The sequence below is a fragment of the Rhinichthys klamathensis genome, unplaced genomic scaffold (assembly GCF_029890125.1).
Source record: "Rhinichthys klamathensis goyatoka isolate OS25496 unplaced genomic scaffold, OSU_Roscu_1.1 h1tg000228l_1, whole genome shotgun sequence".
Lineage (NCBI taxonomy): Eukaryota > Metazoa > Chordata > Actinopteri > Cypriniformes > Leuciscidae > Rhinichthys > Rhinichthys klamathensis.
Window position 1 is genome coordinate 813,809 of NW_026606752.1, and position 12,320 is coordinate 826,128.

The 12,320-nt window shown below is 36.2% G+C and overlaps 1 protein-coding gene across 1 annotated transcript; it reads left to right on the plus strand.

The window, feature by feature from the left end:
• The first annotated feature begins 602 nt into the window (after positions 1-602).
• LOC130099316 (ras-related protein Rab-8B-like) lies at positions 603-12,150 on the plus strand. The gene is made up of 7 exons (XM_056264932.1): positions 603-828; positions 3,779-3,839; positions 7,274-7,334; positions 8,298-8,375; positions 8,569-8,658; positions 8,864-8,980; positions 10,280-12,150. Exons 1-7 carry the CDS (start codon positions 705-707, stop codon positions 10,370-10,372), a joined length of 624 nt encoding a protein of 207 aa, XP_056120907.1. The 5' UTR covers positions 603-704; the 3' UTR covers positions 10,373-12,150.
• The last annotated feature ends 170 nt before the right edge of the window (positions 12,151-12,320 follow it).

The window sequence follows — 12,320 nt, forward strand, 5'->3', positions numbered from 1 at the left end:
ACTGAGCAGAGATATTCCTCTGAAGTTGTTACAGTCTGTACGGCCCCCCTTGTTTTTATAGATGGTGATGATGTTGGCATCTCTAAGGACATCTGGGAGATATCCACTGTTCCAGCACATCACAACCAATATGATAGATAGATAGATAGATAGATATATAGATAGATAGATAGATAGATAGATAGATAGATAGATAGATAGATAGATAGATAGATAGATAGATAGATAGATATTTTTCAAAACGAAACCATTAGCCTAACTGGACTTGGAAAAAACGATGATATATATTTTTTATTCTGAAACTTGATGTGCAAAGACTTTCTAAAGACAACAAAAATCCTTCTTACACTTAGTAATATCGGTATGAAATTTTAAAAAATGTGTTAACAAGCCACACAATAGATTAATTATTTTTTGTTATAAATGCATTGCTTTCTCTATAACCACAGGTGATGTATCTGGGGGGCTCCTACATAGACATAATTATGTCTATGGGCTCCTAGGGTAGCCTACCGTGTCACTGTGATCCTAAAAGGAAAAAAATGTCCTCCTAGAAACTACATTGACCAATCGCGTACGTGTCGTCGCGCTGACGTCACACAACGAGGCCCCGCCCTCGCTCGAGACCGTATGATTTTTGTGTCAATGCCATGAACAAGGGAAACTGTGCACTGTCATTCATTAAGGAAATACTGGCTTGGTAAATGGCGAAGACTTACGATTACCTTTTCAAACTCTTGCTAATTGGAGACAGTGGAGTTGGAAAGACATGTCTGCTGTTCAGATTCAGCGAGGACGCGTTTAACACCACCTTCATCTCCACAATCGGTCAGTTCACCGGTGATCTGGGTAGAAGGTATTGGACGGTGTCCCGTTATATGCAGGACAATAGTGTTCAGATACAGTAAAACTGTAATAATTAAGTTTCTAGTTTCATTTGCATTGATAAAGTAGGTTTGAAAAGCACATGTGTTTTTTCAGTTAATTATATGATTATGTTTAAAACATCTAGATTTTAGACATGCATAGGCCTTTGATTACATAGCTTATGTAGACAAATTAAAATATATATTTCTCATAATGTTTTGTTTAATATATATATATATATATATATATATATATATATATATATATATATATATAATAAATTGTTTTTATTTTAATAAGTTATATAATTTAAATGTACCGGTATTACTGGTATGTGTTTTATTTCTATACAAATCAGTATTAAAAATTAGTATCAACTAATAAAATATGTAGGTAAATAATCAGATAGATAGATTAATAAATAGATAGATAGGTTAGGTAGATGGATAGAAGAATCTATCTATATCTGATACAGATCCACAGATACACTCTGGAAACAATGCTGTCGGTGAAGGTGTGAGAGTCATATTTTGCTGACCACAGCTGTATCTACTTTTAACCTGTCAAACCCTGCTCACTAATGGCCTTACAAGTTCATACAGGAGTCTACACAAGAGAAACATAAACTGTATTATTGAGTTATACATTTTGTGTTCATGCTAATGGGTTCAAGCCACTTAGTAAGTTGCTGTTATAGATGTTTTGCTGTTGTGTTCACTGTTCAGGTTTAAAACCCATGACCATATGCTGTTTTCCATATGATGACAAACAAGGAACATGCTTCCTCTTGATGCAGAAAACCTAAGATGCTGTAAAATAATATTCATATGCATACAGGATGAATAAGTGCGAAATTTGCATTGCAAATGCTTAAATAACCTCATCAGCCTTTCTCAAATAGATTTTATATAATTGTTTTTCCCTGTCAGCATAAACCTCATAACATTTTGTTTAATATACGATTAAAACAAGAAAAAAAGTTTTAAAAAAAGAAAAAATGAAAACAGGTGTTAATCTCTCATACAATTTAACTTCTCATGCACACTTATCTTGCTTTAAGGATTTTTTAGACAAAATACTTTTTGCATTGTGTGTGTGAAAGCTGCACAGTTGTCTTTCGTCTGCCTGCACAGAGAGTTTAGTCATTTCCTTTGTCAGTTTTTCCATCTGATTAAAACATCACCGCCCCCCTCTGCCTTTGTTTGCGATGCTGTCTTGCAATGGGCTCTCTGAGCCTCGACTTTCTTTCAGACTTCATTTGTATTTACATCCCATTTATCTGCAAAACCAGCACATTCTCTGAGTCAAAACAGCTATTTCCCTGAAAAAAGTAGTTTTTTTTTTTAAGATGTGAGAAATCATCACGACCACTTTGCATAAACAATATTTTGATGACAAAGTCAGGACGGAGTGCTGGGGAAAGTACGGTTCCTTTGTGTGGGGTCATAGTAGACTTGACCGTGAACAGAGAGCTGTACTGTTTGAATCCCCATCATGTTCTCGTGATATTCACTCAGCCCATCTCAGCATTCTTCCGCCAATGCAGTGGAGCGTTTGACTGGCATCTGCTTTCTTGTGCCAGGACGTCCATGACCCCAGTTGTGGCCACTCTGCATACTTCCCCACACTTCTCTGAGCTGTCCACCTCCACCTCCACTTCCTGTGACTCTCTCTCTGTGTGTGTGTGTGTGTTTCTCTCAGGGTTGTGATATTGCTTAACTAGATTGCTTGATAAATTGCTTGTCATGTCCCTTATTTTAACTGTAGCTAAGCATCTGGTAAAGTACTGAATGCAAATGCAATATTCAAATTTTCATTGATTGAAATGCCAATGAACTCCACAATGTTGGAGTGGTGTTTGGATGTTCTGGGTGTAAAGCAACACCCAAGTCTCCAAATATAATATTATGGTCTCTAAACTGCAAAAAAAACTAATTTCTTAAGGACCGTTCACACCATGGACGATAACTGTAATGATAATGATAACGAAATATTTTTTAAAATTGTTTTATTTAAAAGAATAGGAGAGTCCACACCAGAACTACAACAATAACGCCACGATATAGCGTTGGAGTCACTTTCACGATTCTTTTCCAGCTGATGAACGATAAAAACATTGACAGCCAATCAGAATCCATCCCGAGAGAGCTCGAGCATTTAAAGTGTCAGATGACAAAACTGCTGCGTGTGTTTATAATAAACAGAACGTTATCGTGCGTTGCGTTGATGTCGACGCAAAATTGTTATAGTTAGCTTCATAGTAATGGTTTTTAAGGTGAATGGGCCTTTAGTCAGTATATGGTCTTGTTTCCAGTATACATATCTAACAAGATAAATATATGCCAAAATGACATAAGATGAAGATCTTATTGTCAGAGAAATCAAACTAAATTTAATGAGGTTTTATGCGTAAAACAAGAACTGTTCTTATAAACCTCTTAGTTACCAGCCCAGATCTTGAACTACTATATTGTTGTAGCATTAGACATTTTTCCCACAGGAAAATCACATCACAAAGCCTCTAGTTATATTGAGTGTAAGGCATCTTTTGAATTTCTATTGAATTTGTTTCATAAATAAGCTTAGAAATCTTGATTTATTTCATGAATGGAAACCATCTTTCTACAACGTCAATAGGTTCAAGATGTCAGATACACAGAGATTCAGAGAACAACCTAAAATTATAGGTTTGTTGCAAAGTACACAACTTGTTGCCTGATACAAGCAACAAGCAATTTTCCACTAACCAGCAGGACAAAAATAAAAAGGAAAGAGGAGCAGTTTAACCCCAGGAACTGGAAATAGCTCATTATATCTTCACCACTGCAGTGTAACATTGATTGTACCATTGATTCCATGTGGTGCCAGTCACTGAAGATCTGACGATGTTTCCCTTCTTCTCTGTTGCCAGGAATTGATTTCAAAATCAGAACTATCGAGCTGAACGGCAAGAAAATCAAGCTGCAGATATGGTGAGCAGATATCGTTTGTCATTAATATGCAGTGCCAAGTTGTGTCTTATATCCTGTTATGTCATCATTTACACTTCGTCTTTAGAGATATTTAAAGCTGTGTAAACTCTTAGTTTGTTTAAAGAGATACTCACACCCTAAACAGACTTTTGAATATAGGGAACAGATTCTACACTTAATTAGAGTTGTGTTGCTTTTAAACATTATACCAGTTAGCTTCGAGACATTATGCTATTGTAGTCTACTCCTAAAAGCACATACCAACATTTTATTCATCTTGCACACAAATATTCACATTTTTTGTCCAATAAAATGCTCTCTAGAATGACAATGCAACTTGTGAAAATAGAAGTACACTTTAGCACACTTTTAAAATGAATACTTATTACAATTATGCTATAAAAATATAGGCCTATACTTCAAAATAATATACTTAAGTGCGAACTGAATATGTTTTCAGACTCTTAACTGCATGTCATTTGCAATTAAATAAATTGTATTATATAGTTTTTATTAAATGCTAATTTTAGTTAAACTTAAATCTTCTTATTCGGCCCACTTAAGTCCATCTTTATATGTAATTTTCGTAATTACTCCTGTTGTCTTTGAAATATGGTTAAAGTGTACTGCTGAATGTACTAAAATACATTTTAATGTCATTTCTATTGAAACTTGTATTGAAATATATTTGTAATTACATATTTGTAATGATGTAATTGCAATTTTGTACATTTAAAATATATGTGTGCTTTAGCATAGTAGGCAAAACAGAAGGATTTAAAATGTACTTTAAAGTAAAACTTTGAATGCGACATTGTGTACAGTAAATAAGTGTACTTAAAGGGATAGTTCACTTTGAAATAAATTTTTGGTATGTTTTAGCTTACCTCAAGGGCATCCAAGATGTAGGTGTCTTTGTTTCCGCAGTAGTTTCAATTTTGATATTTTTAGGTCAAACCGTTCTTGTCTGTCAGTCATATAATGCAGGTGAGAAGTCCAAATTAAACATGATTAAAGGTGCCTTGTGTAAAAAAAATCAATTCAAAATCCACATATTCCATACCAGATGGGGGCAGTATACCTCCAGAAAGTTGGCCTACTCTTGTCTGTTTTTTAGTTTCGGGTTGTTAATCTTCTAAAACCGTCAAATCGTCCGCTTTGTCCCGCCAAAGCCTATTTTGATCGGTGAGTGATGTAGAATAGAATGACTGCTGCGCTTGACAGGGCGCATAACGAGCAGAGAGAGAGAGAGAGCGCCCCGGCCGCGCGCGCGCACTCTCACGTCTTCAAACAACACGAGCGCTGTCCTCCTGCTCTCTCTCTCCCTCGTGCATATTAATCAAATCAATTGACACGATCGTAAGACCGCAGTTCATTTGGAGATTTTTAGAGATTAGAGACTCAATGAACAACATCTCAACACTAAATTATAATGGCCGGTCTCATATAGACGCGATTGACATCAGGTTCAAGTACGCCCACAAGCCGTGCGAGTTATTCGTGTATTGGAGTTTGGCTGGTGGTTATGTATGTTGCCCGCATACCGCCTCCCATGGCCGAAACTGGTATTATGACACCGGCCGGGCCGGGGCTAGTAATTTAGCATGCTAATTCAGGTTTATATCTCGGCAGCACTATAACTTGTCATTTTTTTAATGACATCATTGCATTTATTTCTTCTCATTCTTTTGATATGTGTAGCTCATTTGTTGGATATTTTTACCTCAATTTTTACATATGGCACCTTTAATGACTCGTAAATGTAAGTACACATTGATGGCCTAAGACACGAAACGAGCGGTTTGTGTGAGAAAACGAACAGTATTTATATCTTTTTTACCTCTTGTAACCACAGCCACGTCCAAGTGATCTGAGGGCGCGGGCGCTTCGGTCTGTGCAAGCGCCAGAAAGCGCCGGAAGTGAAAACTCACCACTCCCGGATGAGTTCGCGCGAGCATACGTAATTGTTTTCTTTTACGACGGTTTAAACATCCCTGATAAGCGCAAATTAGTACGATATTAATTAGCCGTCTTACCTACAATCTCTGTTCTGTGTAAACAATGAGTGACGTACACACGCGAGAGATCACTTCCGGCGCTTGCACAGACCGAAGCGCCCGCGCCCTCAGATCACTTGGACGTGGCTGTGGTTACAAGAGGTAAACGATATAAATACTGTTTGTTTTCTCACACAAACCGCTCGTTTCGTGTCTTAGGCCATCAATGTGTACTTACATTTACGAGTCATTAAATCATGTTTAATTTGGACTTCTCTGTGCATGCTCTTTGAGGTGGTGACCATAGACCTGCATTATATGACTGACAGACAAGAACGGTTTGACCTAAAAATATCAAAATTTAAACCACTGCGGAAACAAAGACACCCTTGGATGTACACTTAAGTGGCCTTTTATTAAATTAATATTATATTATCTGCAAGTAATACAATGAAGTGTACTTTCTTTTTATTACAACTAACTTGCCTATGATTAATAGCAAGTAGCTAATCATGGTTTGTTATTTTTGGTTTCACTAACACTCATACATTTGCACTTTTTCTGCTCTAAAACTGGATAAGCCCTTCAAACTTCTTTTTTTTTTTTTTTACTGGAAATATGTCTAAACAAAAGAGAAAACAGTTAAATAAACCAGTTCATGAGCTAGCAATATGCTAGTTAATATCTAGGCACTATACGAAGGTTTTTGGGATCCCTAAGTGCTGATATTATAATAGTCCTTTAGTGTACTTGATAAGTAAGAAGGAAATTACATCACACACTGTGGCTATTCTTCCTGTTAATAGTCATAATGCTCACACACCCTGTCCAGCAGACTAATGAAGGATGAGACGTGTAAACAATAGTGTCATGGACATCCGTGCCCTCGATCTGCACATTTTATCAGAAAGGCTAAAAACATCATATCGGACCACTCTCATCCTGCTCACCATCTCTTTAAACTACTCCCATCAGGAAGAAGATATAGGAGCATTAAAACTTCTACATCACGTTTTAGAGACAGCACTTTCCCTCTGGCTATCAGATATCTGAATTTGCACTGACGGCTAGCAGCACCTCATTAACTGTATGCATTGTGCACTTTCTCTGCCATAGGGTATTGTCCTTTTTAATGTCTGCAGGGTTTTGGTCCTATGTCCTATGGTTGCTGGGGATTGTTGGGTTCATTGTTGGTGTACTATGATGTCTGTTTTTTGGTTATTTATGTCTGAGAGTTGTACCAAGATAAATTCCTATCAACTTAGTTGACATGGCAATAAATTATTGATTATTGATTATTACTGGATGTTTAAATAAAAATTTAGGAAACAAACCAATGTAAAGTGTTGAGGTTGAGCGAGGTGAAGAAGGAACGAAAAGACAGAAGGAACGAGGTGAGGATGCGTATTTGCATGTGACTGTCTGGTTGTTTTACAGGGACACTGCGGGGCAGGAAAGATTTAGGACGATCACCACGGCGTATTACAGAGGCGCTATGGTAAGACACTACACTGCAATTTTTTTTTATTTCTTACTCAGTACTTTTGTCTTGATTTCCAGTACAAATATCTAAAACAGGTCAGACTGCCGAAAGTCGCTGCAGAAACAATGTTGTGTTGTTACAAATTGCCGGAAAAACAGAAAATGACAATAAAATGGAGGCATGTTTTGAAACCGGCGGAGACGACAGCATCGAATAAATCCGCACAAACAAGCCTCTGCCGTTTCTGCCGCTGCCTCATAAGACGAAGTAGTCCAGCGCGGAGGCTACAGATTTTAGTTAAACTCATGTTGTAAAGAAGGCAGCATCTGCATTGCAAAACCCTCCATGTTGCGGTTGTTGTTGTTTTTGGCGTATGCCTACTAACGCAAGTCATTGCCATAGAAACCAATGCATATATCCCGGAAAACGAAAGAGCAGCATGGACACACAAATTCGCTTAGCATTCACACTGTCATTTTTAACACCGAACCCAAGTGAAGTTCTTAAAAGTCCCACTGGGGGGTATATCTAAGCTCAAGTTAAGGCCGCTTTCTCGAGGCCCTCCTCTGCGAACAGCAAGCCAAATCCGTTTAACCTTAAAGGGTTAGTTCGCCCTTTTAAGACATGAAGTTGTATGCAATCCTTACCAGCACTATAGTGCATACACACTGACCCACTCTGTTGTCACCTCCCTGGTCAGAGTTCTGGCCGCTGGAAGTTTTTCAATAAAGTACTCCCGGTTATTTTCCGGGGCCACAAAACTGTGCGTTTTTACGTGAAAAAATGATTTGCGTTTCAAAGCTTGATTAATTTACCACACAAAAAACACGCCGGTCAAAATTCATACCTCAGTTTTAATCGGCACTATTTTCTATCCATTTCTATCAATCCGCGCTGCTGTCAACGTCAACAGTGCGCGCGCATAAGTTTTGATTGCTGAAGATGGATGTTTCATATTTCTGCTGGCTTTGTTTTCAGGGCATTATGTTGGTATATGACATCACCAGCGAAAAGTCATTTGAGAACATTAAAAACTGGATCCGCAACATCGAAGAGGTTACTGACATTACATATGTTCAATTGATAAAGTAAAATGACACTGCCTGTCTAATTAATTGGAGGGCATTGTATAATAGGCTTGTTACCCATGCTGTAAATTCATATCAAATATAATTTTTCAAGTATTTGATACATTTGTTGGAGAATTACATTTCTTTTGACTGCTGAACTTCTCAATCACTCATTTCAGCATGCATCATCTGACGTAGAGAAGATGATCCTCGGAAACAAATGTGACATGAACGACAGGAGACAGGTGTCCAAAGAGAGAGGAGAGAAAGTGAGATCTTTCAAGTCTTATACGCTTTTACAGTATTTCACACAAATAGATGGATAAAAGAAATCATTTAAAATTAATAAAACATATATATTCATTCATTATTGTAATACTACCTATTTATAGGTGTATTATTTGGAATGAGCTAGTTTGTGTGATACTGGATATTTGTTAGTAACTGTTGTAATTTTTGCCCCTTTTTTTCCAGTTGGCAATTGATTACGGGATCAAGTTTTTGGAAACGAGTGCAAAAACCAGTGTAAATGTCGAAGAGGCCTTTTTCACCCTTGGCAGAGACATTATGGCTCGACTCAACAGAAAAATGGTGTGTTTTTTGTAAATCTTCTAAAACAAAGACAAAACACAAATGCATTATACTGTATATCATTCATTTATGATTAATTGTCTTATAGTTATTCAAAAAATATTTCAAATAATTGTAAACATCAATCATTGTTACTATGAATCGTTTTAAAACAATCACTACTGTGGGTAAAAAAAAACGGTAACACTTTACAATAAGGTCTCAGTTGTTAACATTAGTTAATGCATTAGCTAACATGAACTGACAATATATTTTTAAAGCATTCATTCATCTTTGTTAATGTTAGTACTAGTACACAACTTGTTTGTTAATGTTAAACAATGTCACAGTGCATTAACAAATGTTAACATACACACATTTAGATTTTAAATAATGCATTACTAAATGTAGAAATGAACATGAACTAAGATTAATAAATGCTGTAGAAGTATTGTTTATTGTTCATGTTAATTAATGTAGTTAACTAATGTTACAAATTAAAAAGCTTATTGTAAAGTGTTACCAAAAACAGACCTTCTATTTTTTAACTGCATTTAATTTTCTATCGGTTCAGCAATAAAAAATACTACATATCATTTATCTTCAATTTTTTTAAATTTAAATCTGTGGTCCACCTGTGGTGAAAATCAAGTTTTTAATGTTGTGTATATACATATGTGGTGTTTTTAATATGGTTTAAGACAAACTATGATCAAATTCATAAGTCAGCACCATCGCCAAGTATTTCTCCTTAAAATTGCAGTGAACCAAACAGTCTCAAAAACGCGGTTTGAAATCGCTGGTGCTTCTGACATCACAAACTACCTTGTAACCAATCAGGTCAATGAGTGATTGTCAAGGAGTGAATCTCTTAACTGGTGTGAGTGAGTGGAGGCGGGGCTAATTTGCATATTCATAGAACCACATATACTAAATGACACAAGGGTGTCGAGTTACATTCAAGCTATTTTAAGCCATGAAGATTTTTTTCTAGGAAAAAAACGCTTAAATATGTAATTTTGGTGATCAAAGATGAGTTTTAAGGGACAAAATTATTGACTACAGAGGGACTTTAAATCATTTTAAACATGTATAACTGTTACAATGAATCAAACCACATCATGGGGTAAAAAAAACAGGCCCATTATTTTATTACTGCATCTAGTTTGATATCAGTTCACCAATTAAGTACAAAAAGTCTCAGGATTACTTGTTTTAACTATATAAATCTTTTTACAACCCTGATATTATTAACCTAATTTCTTTTTTTATAGGTTTTACAAAGCAAAATTAAAATGTGTCTGTCTTTCTATTGCCTAGAATGATGGTGGTCAAGCAGATGGTGGGGGGCCGGTGAAGATTTCAGAGAAGCGCACCAAAAAGCACAGCATCTTTAAGTGTGCTCTGCTGTAACTCATTTGCAGCGCGTGGATACGTTCACTTGCTGTGTCTCTGCGGCAGCTCAGCTGGTATAACATATCACATGAGCCCCTGCAAAAGAGCTGGACCATCAGGCTCCAGAAGGTTCGTGTTTCCAAGCCCTTAAATTCAAGATGGAACAGAGGAATGATGCCGTTTTGAGAGATTTACATGGTTCACTCTGTGCTAGAGTCACAATAGGAAACGTCTCCTTTGTTGTGTGGTGATAATCGTGATGATTGTGTCAAAAGATAATGGATCAAATATAAATGGTTTGGCTTTGATATGTTTTTGTAAAATATTCTATATAGACACAGCACTGGCTGGCTTAAAACATTTCCTGCTGAGGGCTTAAATGTATCGCGTACAATATTTATGAAGTAGTGAGCGAGTCTGTTTTGTTGTAATATGTTCCTGAGTGTCTTTTATACTGCATATACACTGTTCTTGCACTGGTTCAAAAAATGTAATAGAGAAGATCTGTACAAATGCAATTTTTGGAACACTAGTGGGTTAAAAGCACTTTACATGTGTTTTCAATGAGCTCTTCTTACAGGCACATGTCCATGTATAGCACAGACGGACATCAATCCACCCGCTGGAAGGTTGCAAAGATAGAACATGATGGCTGCAGAGCATGATGGGTAAAGGAATAGGGTATCAAAGGGAACAGGTCTTACTTGGCAAAATCACAATCACCCATTGGAAGTGAGTGTCTGACACAGCCCGCCAAACCTGGGAACCATCAGTATTAAGGGAATAAGAAAAATTGTGCCTGTGTTGTAGATCCGTAGCTTTAGGGTTATAAGCATTGGGTTTATGTTCAAATTCAGCCCAGCACTGATTTGTGAAAATTCTGTGACATTTTTTTGAAAATTAAGATGATCATTAACTATTTAATTAGCATTTAAAATTAATGCTAGGGTCCTTGTGTCAATTCTACAGTATAATGTTTTGTAACATGATAGAAAAAGAAAAGTCACTGATGCATGTTTATGTAATCCATTAACGGAAACTGAGCTTTTTTGTATTTCAATTTGATATTTCTCACATTTGTAGCTCTTTTTCATTTTTTGATTGAAAATGTCCAGTGCATGATATATTAATACTGTGCAAACTTTTATTTCTGGTTTACATTTTTTTTTTCACCATAGGCTCTTAAAAGAAACATAGAGTTGCCAAAAAGTGGTATTATGTGATTTTCATGCTTGACTGTCAATGTGTGTAAGTTGTTTTAGTCAAAGGATCCAGGGTGAATTCAACTGGTTAAATCAGCACTTATGTTTCAAATGTGTGAGACATTTTGGTCTCCTATTGAAACTGCACTAAAGGCTGTGTCAGAAGAAGTAGTACAGATTACAGCAATAAAATGTCCCTATTTGGGAATTACTTCCGACTACTTGTGCTGATATTAGGGACCTTAAAGCCTTGGATCTGTCTCCATTAATCTGAGTTGGACAGATACTGCCGTAGTATTTTGAAAGAATGTTTTGATGATTCTCATTTTACTTTGACAAATGTAGCATATATCATGACCACTGATATTCAGATGGGACCATTGTTATGCATGTATTTTCTTTCATATTTGTGACTGTATGACCGATCTTTTTAAAGAGACATTATAACGCAACTAGTTACCTGAAAAGCTAATATGCTCGTTTAAACATGTTAAAACCTTAACAAAGAAAATGTGAACAAGAATTTGAAGTGTGGTTTTATTAATTGTAGATTTTTATACTACATATAACCAAAGTAAATACTGTATAAACATATCTTTATACTTTTCAGCTTATTTTTTTCCACCTCTGTACTTTCATCTTCTTTTTGTCAGCAATACATCATACAGAACAGTAGATGGTGCTATTAGACAGTCTTATCATAAAATAAACAGAATGCACATCACATACAACCTGCTAACTTCAAACATTTTGCATTGAGGTAG

Coding starts and splice junctions, on each gene's coding strand:
- LOC130099316 (XM_056264932.1), top strand. CDS start 705: ATGGCGAAGACTTACGATTACCTTTTCAAACTCTTGCTAATTGGAGAC. Junction 829..3,778: donor CACCTTCATCTCCACAATCG/GTCAGTTCACCG, acceptor CTCTGTTGCCAG/GAATTGATTTCAAAATCAGA. Junction 3,840..7,273: donor AAAATCAAGCTGCAGATATG/GTGAGCAGATAT, acceptor GTTGTTTTACAG/GGACACTGCGGGGCAGGAAA.